The 24472-nt window shown below is 47.0% G+C and overlaps 1 protein-coding gene across 4 annotated transcripts in view; it reads right to left on the reverse strand.

Moving 5' to 3' along the window:
• The window catches only part of TSC1 (TSC complex subunit 1), a 46592-nt gene extending 22761 nt beyond the window's left edge, over positions 1-23831 (reverse strand). For 3 of the 4 annotated variants that reach the window (XM_081151474.1, XM_081151472.1, XM_081151475.1), the window contains exons 1-8: positions 23735-23821; positions 14831-14893; positions 8179-8364; positions 6890-6993; positions 5412-5564; positions 2983-3127; positions 1267-1421; positions 857-930 (exon numbers count right to left, since the gene is read on the reverse strand). In XM_081151474.1, the coding sequence (XP_081007600.1) occupies positions 857-930; positions 1267-1421; positions 2983-3127; positions 5412-5564; positions 6890-6993; positions 8179-8284 (737 nt within the window). In that variant the 5' untranslated portion in view covers positions 8285-8364; positions 14831-14893; positions 23735-23821. Of the gene's footprint in view, positions 1-856; positions 931-1266; positions 1422-2982; positions 3128-5411; positions 5565-6889; positions 6994-8178; positions 8365-14830; positions 14894-23734 lie in introns of all 4 variants that reach the window. The other variant, XM_081151473.1, reaches the window with a different exon arrangement.
• Positions 23832-24472: the final 641 nt, after the last annotated feature.

Below are 24472 nucleotides of genomic sequence, written 5' to 3' on the forward strand. Positions count from 1 at the left end.
TCTTTCCCAGGACTCCCCCAGAAGGGGCTCCTGTAACCTCTGAAGGAAGGGACAGCTGGACCAAGATTGGGACACTGCTCTTGCTCTCATCTCCTGGGACCCCTCGCTCTCATGGCTCAAGAAGCAGAATCTCACTCATCCCCTCCTTTCAGCCTGACTCATCCTCTGCCATGCCCGGTGTTCTCAAATCAGGAGCCTTGCAGGCTGTTTCTCCAGAGGATGGAATGGACCTGGGAGATTCTGCAGGGCTCCACGGAAGATGGCAGTCACCTGGCGAAGCAGGAGAAAGCTCCTGGGGAATCCACACTCAGCATCCAGATTTTCCACCGTCCACCTATTTTCAGACACACCCTCCTCTCCTGCCTCACACCATCGCTGGGCCCACCAAGCTCGAAGCCCTTCGGGGGGCTCTGCGGGGCTGGCACCCACAGTGCATCCCCTCTGCTAAATGAGCCCTGGCTGGTGTGGCTCAGGTGGCTGAGCATCGTTCTATGCACCGAGAGGTCACCAGTTCGATTCCCGGTCAGGGCACATCCCCAGTCAGGGTAAATACGGGAGCCAATGGAAGCTTCTCTCTCACATAGGTGTCTCTCCCCCGCCCTCTCCCTTCCTCTCTTCTAAAATCAATAAAAAAAATTTTAAATAAAATAAATAAATAAATGAGCTATCAATTCCTTGTCTCTCAGGAATGTTTCAGACTCAGTGGAAGTTTTCACTGTCCAAGTCCTTCAAAAGGGACTAACGCTATAGCAGAAGAACCTGTATTCCCCATTAACTTCTCAAGAGGGACGTCTCCTAGGTCCCATTTTCAATCTCTCAGAAGAGTGTGAAATATATCACTAGTGTGTTTCCATACCTCCGAGGGTCCAGTTCATGGTCCTTGGATCCAGTCACTAGTTCCGGGTGAATCCGCACATGCTCCATCATTGGCTAGAAGAGTTCGGTTGACAAAAAAGAGGCTTAACTTCTGTGGTATCTCCATACAACAGAGTATTATTAGACCAGAAAAAAGAATAGATACTGATATGCGCTACAACACTGTGTAAAGTGAAAGGAGCCGGGCACAAAAGACATGTCACATGACTCTGTTCATGTGAAATGCTCAGGACAGGCACGTCTATAAAGCAGAAAGCAGATCAGCAGTTGCCTAGGGCCGGGGTGGCAGGTCTTGGGCTGGGGGGGAAGGCGGAATTTCTTTTCAGAATTCCTATCTACCATTTAACACAAAAGTTATAAATGCCAACTGTCTACAGAGTTCTCACTTACCTTGACCACTTCCTCAAAGGTCTCCAGGTTCTCCTTCATGCTGTAGTGGGAACGTAGAAAGGAAACAAAGTTGCAAGGGTACATTCCGTAGAGGCGATGAAAGAGAGCATAAACACTGGTGTGGAGATGGACAAGGTAGATTTCCGCCACGTGGCCTGAAAAGGAAAGCATCGAGGGGAGACTCTCAGCTAGACACAGACTGATGGTGCCCAACAGACATGCCTCCAAAGCTCCCGTATGACTCCCTGCTGATGGACAGTCCCACTTTGCCCCAGAGAGGGGGAATGGTTTTCTACAAAGCAAATGTGAGCACACCAGACACCTCTGCGGAAAACCCGCTGATGGCCCCCATGGCCTCTGGATACACTCCGCTCTACTTAGAGTGATCCACAGGCTCTTACTGAGCTAATCTCTGCTTCCTCTCCAGTCATCCCTTGAAAAGGGCCCAGACGTTCTCTCCACACTGAACTACCTTTATAATGACAGTCACTGGCTCTAACGTTTCTGATGCTCCTTGTCCACAGACTGCTCAGCACATGCTTCCTGGGAACGTCTCTGTCAACTCACCTCTGTACTCTCAGTGTCCTGCACTGTGCTTGGTGCACAACAAGATTCAAATATTTGTGAACAAAGGTGTGAGAATCTTTGGGAAAGAGTATGTAGTCTTCGCTATGCAAATTTGTAACTACATAGTGAAAAAAAACATGCTGAAATTAGCTTTATAAAGAGCTGAGAGTGGCCCTGGCCAGACTGGCTCAGTGGTTAGAGTGTTGGCCTGTGCTCTGAAGGGTCTCGGGTTCAATTTCCAATCAAGGGCACATATTTGAGTTGTGGGTTCACTCCTGGCCCGGTCGGGGAGCATGGGGGAGGCAACCAACCGATATGTCTCTCTCACATCTACGTTTCTCTCTCTCTCTCTCCCCTCCTCTCCCTCCCTCCCTCCTTTCCACTTTCTCTGAAAAGCAATGGAAAAACATCCTCCAGTGAGGATAAAAGAAAGAAAACTTAATGTAGCCTTGCCTGGACCCGGTGGAAACGGCCAAGCCCACAGTGTACAGAAAGCTCCTCCAGAGAATGAACAGACCATCCCTGCCCCCAGGGAGAGCCGACTAAATAACCGGCCAGCACCACAGGGGCTTTGCTCAGAGCCACAGGATTCTGTTTCACAGGGCTCACAGCTCATGCCTGCAACATGAGCATCTCATGCTGGGAATTTCACGTGCGTACAGCTTCTGAGTGATTTTGATAGAGCTGTGCTACCTGCCGAGGTGTGACAAAGCCCACTGTGTTTGAAACGTGAAAGAGCATTGGAACATGCTGCGTTCTCCCTCCTCCCAGACACAGGACCAAGTTCTTAGAGCCAAGGGTCTATGCTCTGTCATTACAGAGCAGCAGACTAAGGCAAGAATGTCCTACAAGCTTAGTGCTGGCTGCCTGGCATGGACTAGGGGGTTTACCGAAAGTCAGGAAGCTTTACCTCCTACTACTCCATTTCTCTGAGAATGAATCCTTTAAGCCAACAGAAGAAAGGCATCTCGACAGGCATGCCTCTTGTTCCCGCCTACAGTGGACGCCCCAAGCTAGTTCCTCATCTAGCCAGTGACAACACCCACTTCAGCTACCGAAGTCTACGTGTCCCCCCTTACAGCTCACGACCTGCCATCACTACTGAAAGCATCCACCTGGTAGGATACGACAGGTACAGAAGATCTTTACCTGGTTTCTTTAGACACCATGACGAGAGACGGCCAAAAATATCAAAGAAATCGTGAAGGTGCTGTTTCCCTGACTGTGGAATCATTGGTAGCATGGTTATCAACACTAAGACGCCCGTTGTGAGGACGATGACATCCGTGTCCATCTGTGAAGGAAAAGCCGAGAAAGAAAAAACACCCGTCAGGCGTAGCACAGCACATGACAAGGTTCTGAAACCAAGGGTCCCAAATGAGAGGCTTGCTCAGACTCATAACCTGTCCCTAAGTCCCTAAGGGTTTGGAGGGACAACACTGCAACAGACGCCACAAGAAAACTGCTGAGGACCAGCTCGCCTGTAGGAGTCTGCATCTGGACACGTGTCCGGGAGAGGAGTTAAACTTGGCGGAGCGACTCCCAAGTCCTCAAGCCAGAGGACATTCCACTCACAGCACTCAGAGGAAGCTGAAGAAGCTGCTTTGTAACAGAACAAAGAAACGCTGCTTTTTGTTCATCCAACCAAATCCTAAAACACTTACCTTTTTAAAGTCAATTCAAAAAAACACTACACATTGACAAGTAACACACTATTTTCAAAGGATTACAACAGAAATGTGACTTAAGAAGAAATTAGTTTAGCACTAACAAGTGTACTTAATGGCTCACCTTCACAGTATTTAGAAATCAGCAAATAAAAGACAATGTGATGTGGAGCCCTGGCCGGTTTGGCTCAGTGGTTAGAGCATTGGCCTGAGGACCAAGGAGTCTTGGGTTCAATCCTGGTCAAGGGCACATGCCTCGGTTGCAGGTTCCTTACCCCAACAGGGAGCATGTGTAGGAGGCAGCTGATCGATGTCTCTCTCTCACATTGATGCTTCTCTCTACCCCTCTTTCCACTGTCTCTTAAAAAAAAAAAAAAAGGAAAAATATCCTCGGGTGAAGATTAACAAGAGAAGATAAAGCCGCTGTGGTGACCTCTGACCCGTTGATAACCTCGACACTGAGCCTCGTCACTGCCAGCTAATGAGGACACTGATGCCCAGCGGAGGGTGAGTCACCTGGACGGTGAGAGCAGCTCAGCTGGCCCATGATCAAATCATGGCTGTTTGCCAAGTGGCTGGAATTCAGACTCAAGAAACAAGATTGTGATCAAAAGACTCCCGTGGAAGTTAAGACATTCATTATTCCCATTTAAAAAGGAATCTATCAGGCTGGAAATAAAGTTTTAAATATGCTTGGTTTCCACATCACGCACCATACTCTTGGTCATGGCAGCTGTCTAGCAGCAAGAACGTAAAACACTGGTGGAGACGTAGAATGAGTTCCGGTAAAAGGGACTGCCCCTAAGTCCTCCACATTCTAACTGAAGGCTGGGTAACAGCCCATGAGTAATTTTCCAGGCCTACCCTTTTGGAAAAGACAGTTTTGCAATCGAACCACATGGTGTGCCTCAGAACTGGGTTATACCCTCATCAACCCAGTAGCTTAAAAAAATTAAGCTGCTGCCCCGGCCGAGTGGCTCAGTCGGTTGGAGTGTCGCCCTATACACCAAAAGATTACGGGTTCGGTCCCATTGGGGCACAAAGGAGAGGCAACTGATGAGAGTTTCTCTCACTTCGATGTTTCTCTCTCCTTCCTTCTTCATCCCTCTCTAAAAATCAATGAACGCATATCCTTGGAAGAGGGTTTTTAAAAAAAGTTAAGATTGTTCCTGTTTTTCCCCAATACTACGTGCATGTTTTTATGGCACCTATCAGTGCAACTCCTTGGGACCCCCTCTAGGGATCCTAACACAGCTAGTGCCCTTGCTGGCAGAGACACAAACCCCTGTGCTGGGTGCTGTATCAGACGAGTCCTAAGGTGCTGCCCGCCTGTGGTAAACACTGCCAGGCATGTCCAGTCTCTTCGAGGCGCAGGCACTTCACACTAATCTCATTTTCTAACTTCACAGGTAGGCAACAAGTCCAGGAACCAGAACAGATTAAGCACAGAGCTCTGGTAGCTCAGCAAGCCACTGTCAACACACAAACCATAAGGTTCTATTTAGGTTTGACTCCCTGTGTAGAAAAACTAAGGTTGGTACAAAAAAGTAGAGCGCAACTCAGCAGGCGCTTTGACTAGAGCTGTGACCAGGAATAAGTGTTTCCCAAAGACAAACCAGCATGTTTCAACTGAGGGGAGGCCGGCAAAGGATGAAGTCGAAGAGACTTGGGATGAGCGACGTTGAACAGACCTGACCGAAACGTTACTGTATTTGCTTGGACAAAAGCTACTGGACAGTCAGGATGCCCTGAGAACAGACTCGGCCCAGCTCTGTACTTAGGAAGAAACACCGAATGCCTGGAGTTTTCAAACGCTCAGGTTAAAATCTAGCTGGTTTGCTTGAAGTTACTCAACATTTTAGAGACGACATGCACAAAGCCATTTAATTCAAATCCTTACAAACATCATACCTTGAGACATTTTAGTAGAGAAGGCAAAAGAGGTGCTTGAGAGAGCTTATGCTTCCAGGGTGGCTGCAGCCGGATGACGTGGCCCAGTAACGAGAGGGTGGATAACCGAGAGGCGGCTTTGCCCACATATTCATTCATTTTGTCCAAGAGGTGCTAAAAACGTGAAAGAACAGGGAAATATATCTAGTAAAGCTGGGGGTGGAAGGGAGTCAAGGGAACCAAAGAAAACCCTTAGATGAACATACAAGGATCACACAAACAAAGCTGGCAGTGATAGGCTCCTGGCCCCCGAGGCCTCCCCTGATGTAGAGCAAGGGTGCCACAGGTAAAGAGATCAAATTCAAGATTTTTTAAACCATGTTGGCAAACAAAACACTGTTGCATCTGGCTTGAGAGAGGACAGCCAGTCTGCACTTCCTAAAAAAGGATCCCCATAACATGCATCTGCGGCGGGAGGCAGAGAGGCCTGAGGACACTCCTTCGTAGGACACTCCTTCATAGGCCCTCCTTTTGAAATACAAAGAGGTCACTTCTTACCACAACCACAGGCCCCCAGCCTGCGGCCTGCTGTTGAAGCTGCGAAGGGATCCCACTGGAAGCACACTCACTGCTACAGTAGCCCAGCTACATGGTTTGGCCCCAAATATAAATCAGGTAGTAACAGAAGTTAAAATTCAGCCCAGAGTGAAAAAAACAAGAGGGCAAGGCCTTCAAATTCTGGTAGCGTCACCAGCATACAAACTCAAGATGTCCCAAAGTCTGCCATTAAAGTGCTCTACTAGCTATTGACCACCAAGCAAAATAAAGCATGCCTGGCCGGTTTTGCTCAGTGGTTAGAACATCAGCCCGTAGACCAAAGGGTCTCGGCTTGACTCCCAGTCAAGGGCACTTACCTGGGAAGCAGGTTCAATCCCCAGCCTGGGTCAGGGCACATGCAGGAGGCATCGATATGTTTCTCTCTCTCCCCCCCCGCCTTTCTTCCCTTCCACTCTCTCTAGAAATCAATGGGGGAAAAACCCTAGGGTATGGATTAACCAAAAAATAAAGGAAAAGCAAAATGTAAGGGACCTCCCAAAAGCTGGGAGACAGGACTCACCCGTTAGCCCCATTAGTTACCTGCACTTTACATTTTCCAAGGCTTATTAGAAGCTGAAAAATCCTATTCAAAGCACGGGGTTAACCAGGGCTGTGCTATGGGTCAGGCTGGCACTGCACAATTACAGTACTGGGATTCCAGGTTTCTTTAAACAGCAAGATCTTAAAAAGCCTCTGAAATTTATTTCATTTTGTAAACTTTTCCAGAAACGTAGACCCTGCAGATGACTTTCACATGTGGTGATAACCTGGGAACGAGGGCCCCTGCGGCAGGTAGGAGCTGGAGGGGAGAGCTCTGGGGCCTGCCCAGCTGGTGTGCGGAGAAGCCAGCGCATCACACGGGAGAATGTCCCCCACGCTCCGCTCTACACCCTGGCAGTTACCTTATCATGTGGCTCTTGCAAGGTGGTCAGGATGTGCAATACTTGCTGAGAACTGGTTTCCAGGTAATAATCCACCAAGGTGTTCACAAGCATCGGACCACGGTCTGAACAAAGACAAGGGTAGTTTCTCATAGTTATTTCCTTTAACGTTCAAATTTACCTCAAATAGTCGCCTGTCACAAAATCCAGAAATCGTTCCTCTGTAGGCTACCCACAGTCATACGAAGCATTCTATTTCTTATTCCTTACATTCATTTAGGTTTAACAATAAGATAACACTAAGTTTATTTGTCTAAATATCCACATAAGCACATAAATGCTATCTTTTTTATTACTCTTTTAATTACAAAAATAACCCATGCCTATTACTGATAATTCAGGCTATATTAAAGTACATAAAATGAAAATGGAAGTCTCCTCACCACCTGCCTCCCAACCCACTCCGAAGAGAAATGCCCTAGACTTTGGTAAATGTCCATTCAAACACCTTCCTACTTGAATCTCTCTCGAGCACGTGCGCACACCGCCCCCAAGTCCATATCCTCAGAGCCTGTGTGTTTTGTCATTTAATGAGGTGGTGCAGACACCTTTCGATGTCGGCACCTAGGACCTATTCATTCTCTTTATTGACCCTTTCCTTGTTCATTACTGCTTGGCTCCACGCAGCTAATTTAACCATTCAGCTACTGAAGGACACCTGGCTTTCCCCAATTTTTCACTATATTTCATTCAAGGCTATAATGAAATGCAGATTCTTGTAGGTGGGCAAATGGTACATGTTTTTAAATTGATGATACTGCAGAAAGGCTGGCCACCAACTTAGTCTCCTGCTAACAATGTCTATTTCTATGATCCGTATTTGATTTTTACCCACCTGGTAAGCAAAAACAGGTACTGTTTAAACTGTTTTCCTCCAATTAAAGAGAGGTTAAGGATTTCTCATATTAAAAATCACACATATGATTTACAGATAAAATGGTATATCTGGGATTTGCTTTAAAATACTTGGATGGGGGGAGTCAGTGAAGTTAAGATAAAATAAGAATGGTAGAAACAAGCAATGGGTTCAAGGGGGTCACTATGGGATTCTTACGTCTATGTCTGTGTACATATTTGAATATTCTGCAATTAAAACACACAGCGTAACTTCACCAATGTATGCTCTTTGTTGGTGGTTTTAAAGACTCTCTTGAGAAAATGAAACCATAATTTATGAGCAGGATTCTGGTCACCACTACGTCAATGTCTGCCGATTGCAGATGAGCTGAAAAGAACAGGCTCCTGCTCACCAGAATTGAGGTTCTCTTTAAAGACGGCCGTGACATCATCACGCACACTCAGCACCGGGGAGTCCAGCATGGAGAGCAGCTCCCCAATATTGGCTTGTTGGGCCATTTTCCTACACGGACGTGCTGTGCAGGGTCCAGGACGTTCGTTAAAGACTCTGAAGGCTCTTCATTGGTGCTGCTACCAGACTGAGAAAAAGGAACACAGGGTGACAAAACAATCAAGTTTTCCCCACAGAAAACACCTGCGGGACAGAGCAGCGTGTGTTTTCAGTGCCGTGAACAGCATGTCCAGAACCTCGCCAATGAGAGCAGCCAGGGGCGTGAATGCTGCTGCCTGTGGCAAATGTATGAGAAGGATTCTCCAGATGCAACCACCAGAGAAACCAAACACGGCACCACTCAGAACCGATCCTGCGTCACCTTTACGTGCAGGAAAGCAGCTCACTCGCCAAGTGTGGCTGCACTTCCCCACTTCGTGTACCTCCCCACTTTGGTCTCTAAAGCTCTATCTTCAAAAACAAGTGACAACCGCTACCATGTGTCAGGCAGGAACTGCGTACCTATTACGAACACCATCGAATACACTACTCTCCTAGTACCATGTGACTGGTTCTTTGGTCCCATTTTTATAGGGATAGCAACAGAGGTCAGGCCATTGGCTTGGGGTCACAAAGCTAGCAAGAGGCAAAACCAGGGAAGAACTGAAGGCTGAGCCCAGGTCCGCCTGACTCCAAAGCTCCAAGCCCTTAAATGGGACACAAAGCTAGCATGTGGCTGACCCTCCCGGCAACTGTGTGAGGGAACCAGCTGGCACCCTTCCTTTATAAATGAGAACATGGAAACTCAAAAAGGATGAGTGAGTTGACCACGATCACATGGAAAAGCAGAACAAGGCTGGCCCAGTCCCCAGGCCAATGAAGACAGATGCCACTTGCAGCCATGTTAAAATATACCCTGCCCAGCCGGGCGTGGCTCAGCGGTTGAGCATCGACCTAGGATCCAGGAGATTGGGGTTCGATTCCCCGTCAGGGCACATGCCCAGGTTGCGGGCTAGGCAGCCGACCAATGACTCTCTCATTATTGATGTTTCTATCTCTCTCTCTCCCCCTCCTTTCCTCTCTCTGAAATCAATAAAGATGTGTTTAAAACACACACACACACACACACACACACACACACACAAATACACCCTTATTTTCTATGTTTTCCTTTGAATAAGCTAAACCAGAAGTTATCAAGCTTTAGTGTCCATCAAAATCACTTGGGATGCTTGTTAGAAATGCAACTTCCAGGGCCCATCCAGAACTGGATTGGGGCTCAGGAATCTGCATTTTAATAAGCACCCCAGGTAATTCCTATCTGGGTGATACATAAACCGTGTCTGAGAAACACTATGTACAGAGATAAGCTCCTCCTACAGGATGTAAAATGTAAAGGAGCAATGACCCCAGAAACTAGAGAGTATTAACTACTGTCATCTACGTTCTTGTTTAATTATAACCAGTAACGATTCACTGACTTGGCTCTTGGTTAGTCAGAAGTTCATTTGTCAGAGAAATCAATTAAAATGTCTAAATGCATTTTTGATAGCAAATCATGAAGTACACAGTATTTATAGTCACACCTATAAATATAAATCTTACAGGAAAATCACAAAGGAAGGCCATTTGAAAGGGCTCAGAACTCTTACAACTGGTAAGATTTTACCACAAAAGAGTTTAAAACAGAAGAGAAACCAATGTCGCCTTGCTGTGAGCTGGACTCAATTACCGCCATGGTGAAGGCAGCAGCTGGCCAGGGTGTATTCTTCCTAGAGGGCTAAACGGGATGACTGATGTCAGTCACACACTTCAGCACAGCACGTGGCGCTAATAAACACTCGCTGAGCAGTGCAGCATGTCATTGGGAAGAGTCCAATAAATGTCTTCAGGACACTGCTTTCAAGATGACTTTTTTTAAACCCTCACCCAAGGATATTTTTTCCATTGCTTTTCAGAGAGAGTGGAATGGGGAGGGAGAGAGAGAAGCACTGACAGGACAGAGACACATGGATTGGTTGCCTCCCACACGCACCAGGACTGGGGCCGGGGATCGAGCCTGCAACCGAGGTAGCACGTTTACCTTCCTAGCCCCATTTTCATTTCTACTTCAGGTAAATCACAAATGACCCTTAGATTTTAAAGTATTTTGTCTGTAAGTTCAATTTTGTTCCAATAAAATTGCTACTTACGGTCTCGGAGATGCTCCTTTGTGTACTGAGAAGACAGCCCTGTTAGGGCTGGTCCCAAATGAGGAGCCCAGAGCACAGTGGCATAAGCTCAGTTCTAAACAAAGACGGCGACCATCCAGTCAACCTGGCAGTGGTCAGGCTGACCGACTTGGACCATCCAGCTTGTTTTTCAGTGTGTAAATATAATTTAGGCATAGAAGTCTGGTTTCTGAAGCCTACTCTTTCCAAATGCTTTACACAAGGCAAAAATAAGGTTTCAGCTAAAACACATTAGAACATTTTTGGCAACAAGCTTTTCTCTTTGGTTCTAAAATTCTACCCTTTAAACATATTTCCTAATCCCTAGAAAAAATATAAATATTGGGCTTTGTATGAGATTTGTCATTTAAGTGACCCAAGTTCAAGGATTTCCAATATTCTAAAAAGCCCTGACAAAAGTTGAATTATAAGCTTTTGGAATGAGTCCCATAACTGGAACATCTCTCCTTTTTAAACTCATTCAAATATGTCTTAAGGGCCTCAGTGCAGGTGCTACGGAGGGCAGACAGACCTAGCAAGCACACTGGAGAATTATGCACATGTGAGAAATGGCCCTGGCTCAGTGGGTACACAAAGGCGGGGAGGAACCAGCCTGGGCTGGGCTGGTGGTGGTGGGTGAGATGCGCAAGCGTTAAACACACTTTACAACCTACGGAAGAGTTGCTGGAAACAAACACAGAAAGGTGAGCGCCACAGGCACGTGAAATACCCACTTACAGCCGTGCCAGTCTCTCTTCCATCTTAGAAAGAACCAAGTATAGAAAACAGAGAAGGTAGGAGAAGCCGAAAGTCAGTATCTGGGTTAATACATGTCTGTATCTACATGCAAAGCAACATTCCAGCTACTTTAATGTTATCTTTAGTGGCCGCATGCACAGCACAGTGCTATAGATGACACTGTTTATACTAAGAGCAGGACTTCCAACACCCACTACCCACCCCAAACCCTGTCACTCTGCCCATCCTCTGGTCTCAGTAAAAGGTCAAGATGCAGACATCTAGGAGACACCTTGTTGCTTCCACCACTCTTACCCTTACATCTGAGGTAAGTCCAGTCCAAACCCACATTATGGCCCCTGGAGACAAGAGAGCAGCAGCCTCCCTCACCACCTTCCTGCTTGCATTCCTGCTCCCCTACAACTCATTTGCCACTAAACAAGAGACTTGAAATATGAATATCAGAATCTATCACTCCCCTGTTTAAAATCAAACAATGGCTTCCTGTGGAGCTAATAAGAGCCAAACTCACGAGCAGCCTCTAAGGCTCCCACAACTCAGCCATTTATGAACTCCCCAACCTCCCTCTGCCTTCACTTCACACCCCTCTGCTTCATTTCTCTGCTCTAGTCTCTGTCTTTGAAAACCCAGGAAGAAAGCTTCTCGATCAGTGCCTTTGCACACACTGTTCCCTCCATCCCTGGAGTGCTCCTCTCCCACATCCTCACAGGGCTAACTGTCCTTCAGGTCTGTCTCGATACCTGGCCCTGGTTTTTAGGTGTGAAATTTGAACTATCAACTGCCTACTTCGGCAGCATTCCTGGCATCCTTGACTCTGTGTGTATGTGTGTGTGTGTGAGAGAGAGAGAGAGAGATCAATAACTATATGTTCATGTTGTCACCATATTATCTAATCCACACAATGTGCAAAGTGGACAAGGCACGCATTTAGAATTACTACTAATACCTGAATAATTGCTTTCAAATAGAGGTAACACATAAGTTCTGTATTTATGTATGACAGGCTGAAATTCTGTCAGTTTAAGTACAGATGTATACTTATAAAAATAAAATCGGCAGTTAACGACGTGACTTTTTAAAAATATGTTTTAATTGATTTTAGAGGGAGAAAGGGAGAGAGAGAAACATGAATATGAGAGAGAAACATCAATCGGTCGCTTCATGCACGCACCCCAACCAGGGACTGAAACTGAAACCTGGGCATGAGCCACGACCGGGAATCGAGCAGAAGCCCCTTTCACTGCGCTGGACGATGCTCCAACCAACTGAGCCACACCAGCCAGAGCATGATGTGACTTTCACATTAAAAAACAATTGAGAACTTTCAACTAGTTAAATACATTAACTAATAATGTGAATATCAATAGGGTAGACTAGCTAGATCACTATAAATAACAGTAATTATTCTTTGAGTCAAATGTTTACAAATATTTTAATACCTGGCTAAATGACAGAAAGCATATTTTAATTTTTATAGAATTGGTTTTTCAGCATTTATTACAAACAAAATAACCTTAAGAACTGCATTTAGTGTGTAGTCTTTCAAGAAAAAGTCATATTTGGGAATACTTCACATCTGAGAATGAATAAAAAATAAAATGTCTACTTTCACCTCAATTTTGTCATGAAAAAAAATCTAAAATCACACTAAATAGCATCCAGGATAAACCATCTTCAAGCCAAACATAAAGAATATAAAGAGTAGGAAGAAGCCCGGCCGCCGTGGCTCAGCAGTTGACCATCAACCTGGGATCCAGGAGATCGTGGTTCGATTCCCGGTCAGGGCACATGCTGGGATTGTGAACTCCATCCCCAGCAGGGGGTGTGCAGGAGGCAGCTGATCAATGACTCTCTCATCACTGATGTCTCTCTCTCTCTCTTTCTCTTCCTCTCTCTGAAATCAATAGATATATTTAAAAAAAAAAAAAGAGAGAGAAGAAAACAATGTTAAGAAAAAAATTACTCAAACACATTTTGTACTCACTTATCAACTTCCAAAACAGACTTTACAAAAACACTTTACAGAGATAGTTTCTTGTAGTTTTATGTCTATGAAGGGCAAAAATTTAAACAAAAAGCTTGTCGAAAGGACTGCTATAGACAGCCAACAGTCTGCAGTAGCTGAAGATGAAGGATCTTCGAGGTCTGCCCCAGGTACAGCTTCCTTCCAGAAAACAGCCCATCAGACACTCTCCCGAATCACATCAGCTCTGTCCAGAAACATCAGTGATGGGACTAACAGTGGCAGCTGAAGGTGATTGTTCGGGATCACACATGTGTACCAGTGACTACAGGCGCAACCTGGCTGCTGATAGTGCTGACAAAGTATGTTTCAAACCTCAGTTAGCTGGAGCATCGTCCTGTACACCGGAAGGCGGTGGGTCCAATTCCCGATCAGGGCACATACCTAGGTTGCGGGGTTTGATCCTCGGTTGGGGTGTGTACGGAAAGCAAACCGATCAATGTTTCTCTCTCATATCACCAATGTTTCTTTCTCTCTCTCTCTCAAAATCAATTTTTAAAAAACATATCAAGTGATGATTAAAAAAAGGGTCAGTGTTAACTACACACAAAAAATTTGAAAATGAAAAGACAAACTTAGAAAGCCTCCCCTGTGAGAGTATGCTGCTTCCACATTTTTGTTAGACAATCTACAACCTACATTGAGTCCTTGTTTGTGAAAAGCCATTGATCTTAAGACAAAAATCCCTACTTGTTTCCTACGATGTAAGGTGAGGCAGACAGAGACAGAATATAGTAAATGGCAATCTGCAAGCCATTAAATGAATCCCATTAGGTGTCTGTGTATAAAAACAGCCTACCAAACACCTTCCCTGTGTCCCCACAGACATACCACGTGCTGCTCTGGCACTCTTGCTGGTCAACTCCACCTTACATCTCAGTGATCGGTCAGCTCACTAAGACTGACCAGGTATCCGAAGGCCAGGGCCTCAATAATTATGAAGGAAATACCCTGGGGCTCTGAGAATCCTCTAGTTCCTAGACCCACGATAGCATATAATTCATCCCTAAAATGAATTAAGACAACCAACAGATAAAGCCATGTTAAAATGCAAATGCTAAGTTGTGACTTCAGGGGCGCTCAGCCCAGGATGTGCATTATAGAATCACCCGGAAAGTATACAAACCTGTAGCCCAGGCCCCACTCCAGAGCAGGTTAAGGGGTAGGGTCCAGAGAGTACATTTGGTTTATACCAAATTTACATTTATACCAAATTTACGTTTATAGTCCCAAGTGCACTTCAATTTAATGATTAAAACCAAGCTTGGCTGTGAAAACTGATTTGAGTCATGGACCCACCAAGTACTGGCCGTATGACCTTAGGAAAATTAGGTGACATCTCAGAGTCCAATTCTTCATCTGTCAAAAGGGCATACACCAAAAGTGCAGTTGTGAAGAGAAAAGTAATGCATTTAACAGTGCCCGGCACTGAATAAGCAATTAATAATCATCAGTAATTTGACCAATTACTTCATGCCATAGACAGTCCAGTTCCTGGCAAGCAGTTAACATCATAAATGTTAAATCCTGCATGCAAAAAAACATTATGCACCAGTACCACCATGGACAAGATGGCCAATTCCCTCTGTCTCCCCAACCAGTGGGCTGAGTTGATACCTTACCTGTTCTGGGGACAATTGGTAATTCAGTTTCCAGTGCTGTCAACCTGGTGTCTTTCATGGTCACTGGAGGGAAAAACACAAATATGTACATAGTAATCTTACAATGCAGCAAACCAGACCCAACCAGAGTGAGTTTAGGGTTCCCCTGGGCCCACCTCCTTCCTACTCTGGCCCTGACAGGTGGCATCTGCTCTCCAAAAAAATGAACTCTTAAAATCCCTGGGCGCACCTACCTCTCCCTGTCCATATTTCTGAACAGCTGGCTGCTGGGAAATTTTCTATACTGTGCGGAACTTGTACTCTCTGCCTTTGTTAACTGCCTGTGTTAGAGCTATAAACAAATGGGCAGTAGTGAGGGTCCAAGTTGAAATCAAGCTCTGCCATCTTTTGGCTGCGTATCTTTTGGCTACTTATCCTAAGTCTCTTATGTCTGACCTTAACCTACCGCACCTGTACAGCAACAAGAGTAAAGGCCTCTTCCTCATAAGGCTGTGTGGTGACTGAAGGCGATGCATCCAGGAGCCCTGGGCACAGTGTGTGGCATGGAGTGCTAACAATGGGAGCCCCAGGGGGCAGCCCCAAAGGTGGAGCAGCCCCAGGTCCTTCATGGGCCTGCATCGCCTCAGCACCCACCACTCCCCCCTCACCCAGCCCCACTAGCCTCTCAGTCTCTCAGCCAAGCCAGTCTCACCTCCATTTCAGGACCAGTCTCCTCCCTCCCCCCAAGCTATATCTTCACCCTTAAAATCTCAGCTTAAACACACATTCCTCAGAGAAGTCTTCCTTTCCCTCCACTCCCAAGGCCCAGCCTAGGTCAGGTCCCATTGTGTGCTCTTACAGCCTGCATTTCTGTGTCACCTATATAATTAGTTACTGAACATGCCACCCACACTAGACTGGAAGGTACATCCAGGGAGAGAGTGGCTTAGTCAGTACTGTATCTCTAGCAGCTACCACAGTGCCTGGCACAGCAGGTCCTCAGATAAGGCCTTGTTCCTTCAACATCATAAAACTCGACTCCTTTATATCAATTAGCCTATAATAAAAATGGTTACATTATATATCATTTTGCTTAAAGTTGCAGAACCTAACAACATTAAGTGAGGACTTACTGTACTTGTTGATCAAGCATTTCTCTACTTTCTTCCCCTACTTTCTGTCCACATTATCTCATGTTAAACATCTATGTCAAATATGAGTATATATAAACACATACATTCCAGTTTGCTTCAAAATGTATTTAGGTACAGGCTGACCTCCAGACTGGAAGCTCCATGAGGACAGAGACCATGCGGTCCACCACTGGACACCCAGGGCCTATTTCAGCGTCTGCCACACAAGAGGCAAACAACCCTCTTCTTGGGAGCAAAGATTTCATCAGCTTGTTTGGTAGCCATTCCAGGGCTGACTGTAGAGTATGAAAGCTGAGCCTCACACACTATATACACCTAATTACCCCGAGCACAGAAAAGCCTGGAAACAAGCCCTTCAACGTACCATCCTGGTCAAAGTCAAACCAGGGGATTGAGCAACTGACTCTCTAACAGTGAAAACCTCTTGCCCAGACAACAAGGTGATTCTGTTTCCTCGTGGAGCACACTCCACGCATTTACACCATGGTCCTCAGTGGCACATGCACACGTGTGCAGAGCTGGGAGGCAGGCTGGCCCTTCAGACAGGGCGTGCTTGCCCGGCCACAGTCGCTCAACCAAGTAAAAAGGTGGAATTAAACATGGGAGCCTCTAATCTCCAGAATCCTTCAATCAGCTGTTAGTCCAGCGAGTCATACAGACTTCTTGCAATTAATCCCAGTTGGTTCTTTTACCTGAAAAGCAGTATCTAAGGTGAGGGTAAAATTCAGATATATATAAGATGGGATCCTGCGGCCTGCCCAGCCACACCACTGTCCTAGATAAAGGCACTGGCACAGGAAATCAGGTTTTTGTCCAATGTGAACATGAAGACTCCTCAACACCTTTATCACTACACAAAAAACTGCAATGGCAATCAATCAGCATCGCTGTGGCGTTGGCATGTCAAGGGCTACCTGCCATTACTGATACTTATGTTTATTCTCTCATTACTTTGTAGTTAAATCCTGCCCTACAGAGGGACTACAGGGCAGAACCATTCTGGTCAGTGAAGTGAGATGTGACATGACTTCCCTGACCAGAAGTGAGGAAAGAAGTGGACTGGTCACAGATGTGCACACCCTCGAGGGGCATGGATGGAAACACCCGTCAGAGCGTAACAGGGTCGATCCACCTTAGCTTCAAAAGCCAAACCAAAAAAGAAACGAGCCTCCCAATGGAGCTGTTCCTGTGATAGGTTGAAGCAATGCTCTCACCTATGGCAATGTTGTGACTGCACTTCTACAAGCTGTCTTTTTGAACAAACAGCAGGTTTGAGAAAGAAGATGAGGGCTCTGAACTTTAGTGTCTTGAGATTAAACAGAAGGAAGGTAGGTCAATTTGTTGTCACAGTTCACCTCAATTCCACAGTGTGGGTGCTTACAGATTGATGGCTTAGATACCTGGGATACATGCAAACTTGGGGCACCTGGCACATGGTGCTGTCATCAGCAGGACCTGTACACACGTCACATATCTCTGCCCTCGCCAAGATGCATGATGGGCCATGAGATGGCTAAGAGCTACCCATACCTCTATGAATGTGTGTGGCAGGTACCTACAAGGCCTTTAGAAAGTATCTGATCTGAAAGTATCAGCTGAATATTCAGAGTTTTGGAAAGCCAGTGTTGTCTGTGGCCTCCTCTCCCCTAGGAGTCCCAGAACTACAAATTACACAAAATAGGTGACTGCAGAGCTATCGCCTGAGATAACTTTGTACTCACTTGTCTGTGACAAAAACAACTATGGGTATAAATGAAGGCAGATGTCTCTTCACTACACTTGTTTCCTATCACTTGGGTTTTCACTAGGAAAAAACTCAAATTCAACTTGGATACAGGTTCAGGCATAGGTGGACTATTTCATTATCAAGTTCAGTAGATATAAATCAGAAATATTGCACTTGTATGTTAATAATACAGTTAATATGTTAACAATACAGATACTAATAATCTGTTAATAAGACACTATTACACTATCTGAGGTAATACTCTATCAGGTGAACAAAGTTGCCTCCTACACAAATGCATCCAAAAAAGGTAAGACACCAACTCCCAGTCCCTCTTCCTACCAATACACAGAAGGAAAGAAAAAGGGGCAGGAAATACTACTTAGTATGTGAGTAAAACAGCTGATGGCAAGACCTGCCAAAGTGTGTAGTCACATGTGATTTAAATGGTCTCAGTGGTAGTCCTTCTCAAGGTCATGTAAGCTGGGGCAGGAGAGTCCAGACTCTCCATTCAGAATTTTGCCATCAGGAAGCTTCATGGACAATTTGCTGAAGGTTGTATCCTATTTCAAAGGTCGCCTGCAGGGACAGAGCTTGATTTTGGTACGGTGTATTTCTTCTATAAATAATGTTTATGTTTTGACTTTCTATTAGCATGAACAAAATTATTTACCAGAAAATACAGGCCAGACAGATATCATGTATGTGTCAAAAAGTCACCATACAGGGCTTCCCCTAAAAGAAATCTGAGCAAACTATCATATTTTTTTAGGTTTCAAGCTCATAGGACTAAAACAGAAACATCCACAGAATAAAGTCATAGGGTTTGATAGTCTAGGACAGTGGTTCTCAAATGTGGTCCTCACACCAGCAACATCAGCATCACCTGGAATTTGTTAGGAAAGCAAATTCGTGGGCCTAATCCAGACCTCTGAGTCAGAAACTTCGGGAGCGGGGTCTTCTGTGTGATTCTGAAGCCCAGGAGAGGTTGAAAGCCACTGGCCCAGACAAAAGAAGGACGAAGGCGGGGAACAGGAAGCATATACATTTCATGTCTACTCTGAGGTTCAAGGGGAAATAGTGCATAAACCTTGGGGAAGACCCAAAGGAATTGTACCAGGTGCTAAAGGTACCAGCACAGACTGAGTGCCAGGCCTGACAAGCGTTTAGCAAGTTACATCCCTGAATTCTTCATTTCTGATGTGGCACCCAAAGCTGAATTTCCAGTGAAGTGTAAAGAATATTTCAATATAAAAGTCTGACAAGATGATTTATAATACAAACAGTACATAGGCCCATCTTTAAAAGATTTGGGCTTCTCCTTACCTACTGGTTTAAAAAAAAAAAAAAGATTGTTTTTAATGAAGCCCAAGTCCATTTTTAAGAGCAGTAATCTATCTGGAATGAAGTTCCTGAAGACATACCCAGCATTTCATATCTCTATGAATTTTCTTGGTGGTGATGGAACGGGAAGGATATTTGACCCATAGTTTATTTTCAGAGGGGAACTGAGCCACCTCCTCCAGCGCCCCCCCCCACCACCACCACCAAAAAAAGATTAAGAACCACTGACCTATGAGTTAGTTTATGAGATCAGCAGTCCAGGCAGTTTAACACACTGAAATATTAAATCTGGGGGCTCTGGAGTGAACCAGCAGGGTTCAAATCCCAGCTCAGCAGCTGAGTAAGTGGCTTTAGGCCTCAGGTCCTTCACCTCCCTATCCTGTCTGTTAAGGCTGTGGGAAGAGTTCATAGGATCTTACCTGCAAAATAGCACAGTGTTTGACTCATAAGCACTCAACACATATAAACTTTATAACAATATTACTTCTAAACAAAATGTATTGCCGGATACATAGGCTCTGCGGTCTATCCATTCAACAGCTTATATTTGAAACACTGATAAAACTACTGTTTAACTTAAAATGGATACATTTCTCATTTGTTACTGTGCCCTGTGAGCCACTCAAAGCAGCACATCTAAATGACTGCAGACATTAAGGCCACTACACTTGTTCTTATCACTCTGCACTGTGTCTTCCATCACCAACAGAAGGACACACTTGTCCCTCTTTACTCAAATACTTCATGGTCTTTACTGCCATTATCTTTACACAGTGACCTGTGAGTTCTAGGCGGGTAACTAAACTGCCTTGTTTTGTATCAAACCTTGGTTTTTAAGGCACTTTACTCATTAGATGACAATCTGAATTCCTTCAATCTTTAGAAATATTGTTACCTTTTGCTACTTCCCTGTATAGAACAAAAGTTAGCACTGCACAAGAAAAGGGACAAGAAAAAATTAGCAAGGTCCCGAGAATTAACTGAGATATACATACACACACATATATATAATTTTTTATTCTACCCCCAAAAGAGACATTAGACATTAAATTACTAATATCTAGTAACTACAGGCTTAAAAGTAAACCAGAAAATTCCTGATGATAGACCTCTTTCAGACCCACCTAAATTGGGGGGAGGGGGGATGAGTATTTCATGCAAACTAAATTATATTAAACACTGAAGGAAAGAACAGTGTTTGAGTACATATTAATTATATGAATATTTAAAGCAAAAAACTACAGGTTTGAATGCTGAGTACACTTTTCTTTCATGATTGCAGCTACTTAAATGACAGACAAAACTAATAAAAATTAAAATAATCTCTCAAAGAGATTTATCGTATGAGAAACTTAAAGGAAATTACCTTTTAAAAATAATGTGATACAAAGGAAAAGATAAACAGGTCATGCTTTTAAAAGTCACCAATTTGCTGATATATTATAAACCCATTAACATTTTGATTCAATCAATTTAGTCAGAATGTTTAACTGAAGCCCCAGGAGGATCTTAAATCACAGAAATTTAGACTTAGGAATACTCTAATTTACAATCCAACTCTCTTATTTCACATATGAAGAAACAGGCTCAGAGAGCTATTTGACTTTTATAAAGCTTGAAATGGTTGCTATATTACTGTATTTGGCTCATCTGCATCCAAGAATGTCCAATTAATTCCAGGAGAAGCTCATTTCAGTACACTATGGCCCTGGAACCCAGAGAAGGAACATGCCTGTACCCTACCAAACTTGGGAAAAAGACAGAGGTATAAGATCAAGTCAGCTGTAATTGAGAGCCCAAAATTCACCCCACTACACACACCAGAGGTTAGAAGCTATTTTTAAAAATGCCTCTGCAATAAATAGTAATTTAAAAGAAAAATAGCCCAATTGAAACTTTTTTAAAAAAATGTTTTTACTGACTTCAGAGAGAGGAAGGGAGAGGAAGAGAGACAGAGAAACATCAATAATGAGAGTCTTTGATCGGCTGCCTCCTACAGGCCCCCCACTGGGGATCGAGCCTGCAACCCAGGCATGTGCCCTGACTGGGAATCGAACCAGTGACTTCTAGGTTCATAGGCTGACACTCAACCACTGAGCCATGCCAGCCAGCCAACTGAAACTTTAAGGCACTGATCTTCAACCTCTGGTGCACATCAGGACCACCTTTGACTTCTCCCAAAATATACATCCAGGGTGTCCTCAAAGACTGACTGTGCAGGTCTACCTACTACGGGGCCTGACATCTGTGACGGAGGTTCTGATGAACACTGTTAGAGATCTTGTTTCCAGCAATTTTACTATTCTGTAAACATCACACAGACAGGTATATATGTGATTAGTCCTAGTAAGACTGTTCGGTTTCATCTCAAATGAAGCCAGGCATGCACAGAAGGAATCACATTACACCACAACAGTTGCAGTATTGGAGGTCTTTGCTCTTAATCCAGTGAGGAAGAGTATCACTGAGTCAAAGGATCTGACACCCTCCAATTTAACACAAGCAAGTGAGAGGGCCTGGAGCCAGCTGGAAATCTAACTGGGAATTTAGAAACATACCAAGTCTTTATGACACCAGGAAATGCATGAAGCAAAGAAAGTTTATTACATCACCACCCTTCCAGGCACGTGATGTAAGTGTGTTTTGGGTAAGATATTAACTTTAGTTAAGAGGATATTTTCCATTTACGTCTTCTATAAATACCCCTTAAGTTTATACCAGGTGGTTAAAAAGGAGATTCTGCAGCTCCCCAGGGCAACAGCAAAGAATGCTGCGGGTTCTTAAGGATGCGCGACTGTTACAGGCACCTTTCCCTGCACAACCCTAAATCAGTTTTCACATTGGCATACCCCAGGTCTACACAGGAATGTTCAGCCTAAGAATCACAGGTGGTTGCTCCGTAAATGGAGGCTCCCAGAAGATCCCGCTTTGTCATGCTTCTGGAAACGTACAGCTCCACTTTGCCAGCCAGTTTGAATATGGGTGAGTCCCCATTGACCCCAAAATTATAAATCACAGTGTCTCAGGAGAGTGTTATTATTATTTAGTGTTTTTACGGCACACTCTATGTAAAGTCAAGTGCTATCCCTATGCTTTCTATTAAAAAAACAAACAAAACAAAAAACACCAGCAAGGACTTCTGCAGTCAGCTCACCAGTGTTGTAAAGATATCAAGTACTTTCCAGTCTAGATCCGCATGTTGAGCTGCACAGCACCGCCTCTGAAGCAGAAGCCAAGGCGCAGGAGCAAGGCACTCCCTTCAGAAGTACACACACACGCACACGCATGCACCCCACACACGCACACGCCCACACACGCGCGCGTGCATGCACACACGAGTGCACACACGCATGCCCACGCACACGGGCACGCACGCACGCATGCCCGCACGCACACGCATGCACAAGCACACATGCACACGAATGCACACGCACACGTGCGCGCATGCACACACACGCACACGCACACGAAGGCACACACGCTCATGAATGCACACACGCATGCCCACACACACACACACACACAAGCACACACACATGCACGCACACGGGCACACACACACGCACGAGGGCTTTGGAGCACAGGCCCGGGCCAACAGATTCCTGCAAATCGCTTCACTAGGGTGACGGGCCAGCTCTGATCGAATAACTAAACGGCCGGGCCGGGCCGGGCCGAGCCGTGCGGGTATAAATAACGACGGGCCGCAGCCTGGGGACGGGTCCGACCCCGGTTCCGGTCCCGGCTCGGACACTGCCCGAGGCGGCCTCAGGCGGGTTCCCCGCACCTCGCTGGGCCTCAGTTTCTGCGTCCGAGGGGCGCAGGCGTCGCCGTCGCTGAGCCGAGGACGGGGCGCAGCCCTTCCCCAGCGAGGACTCCGCGAACGCCAGCTGCTGGGACTAGGACCGCACCCCCTTCCGAGACACCCCCCCACCCCCCGTCCAAAACACACCAAGCAAAACTCTTCACCGGGAAACACAAAGGGAGAGCCTGGGTTCCAGCAGCTCTCGGGCTGCAAGCCCTCCACCCTCCGGTTCCTCAAATGAATGAATGAGCGGCCAGGAGCCGCTCCGCAAATAGCTGTCTCTCAGGCATCACCTCTGCTGACTGGAGGTAACTGTCTTCCACCGTCGTCAAACACCCACAAGCCCTCCGGGAGCGGGGCGCCCCGGTCCTGCCGGCTCCGGCGGAGACCCCGCGCCCGGGCGAGCCCTCGGCGCCCACAGCAGCCTCCATTCATTCCGCCCCGACCCCGGCCCCCTCTCCTCGCGCCCCGGGACCAGCCCCGCCGCGTGGCCCTTCCCCGCCGACCGACGGGGGTCTCTCCGCCGCCCTCCGCACCCCGCCGGGAACCTGTCACCCCACCAAGTGAGGGTCCGGCGAGGGGGCCCACCTACCCCCCTGCCCTAGGCGCCGCGGCCCGGGCGCGCATCCGTCCGTCCTCCCGGACGCCCGGGACGGGCGAGGGGCCGGCCAGGCCCGCCTCCCCATCCCAGGGACCCGCCGGCCCGGCGCGGCCCCACCGGAGACCGCGCGGAATAAGAGGGAGAGGGAAGCTTTCCGAATCCCCCTCCCCGGGGTCTCCTCCCCGGCAAGCGAGCCCCTTGCCCCCGCCCGCCCGGGGCCTCCCCGACTGGGGTCATGGCGCCAGGGCAGCCCCGAGAAGGCCCCGTGAAAAGGAGGGGGCGACACCCCCATACTCACCCACCGTCTCCTCCCCCTCAGCTGTTTACCTCACAGTCCCTCCAGACTACAGGGCGCCGCCATCTTGGACGTACAGCACCTCCCCCTGTCGTGAAACGTCCCCGGCCCGCGGAAGCCTCCTTCACGAAAAAAGAGTCCCCGGCGGCGGGGGCGGGGGTCTCGCCTCTCCTTCGCTCCTAATGACAAATGACCGCGGTCGCAGCCACGCTGGACGCAAGAGGCCGCCCTGCTCGTCACGGAGGATGCGAACCGGCCGTGAAAGGACCGAGGAGAGTGTATCAGGCGGAGGAGGGGGCGGGGCCAGGCGGAAGGATCCCGACGGGAGGCCGCTGAGAGGTCTTGTGACTCCCAAGGAGGCAAAAAGAAGAGCCGGCGCGGCGGGAGGAGCCTCGCGAGAGCGCGGGGGGCGGGGCCCCGGTCACGTGGCCGGCCCGGCCCGGCGGGAGGGGCCGCGGCAGAGGCGTAAACAAGCCGGTGGGGCTGGGTGTGGCGGGGGCCCGGCCGCCGTCCGCGGGCCGCTGCTCCCCGGCAGGCCCGGTGCCACCGGGCCGCGGAGCCCCGGGGCCCGCGTGGGCGGAGGGCAGCCCGGGCCGAGCGGCGGCTCCCTGCGCCCGGGCACCGCGCCGTGCGGAGCGTCTGCGAAAGCCCGGGCCTGGTCCGCGACGTCTGTGGGAACCGCCTGATCCGAGCGGGCGGCTCGGTGGATGGATTTATTGTTGTAAGAAGATTCGTATGAGT

Source organism: Miniopterus schreibersii, assembly GCF_964146895.1.
Source record: "Miniopterus schreibersii genome assembly, chromosome: 11".
Classification (NCBI taxonomy): Eukaryota; Metazoa; Chordata; class Mammalia; order Chiroptera; family Miniopteridae; genus Miniopterus; species Miniopterus schreibersii.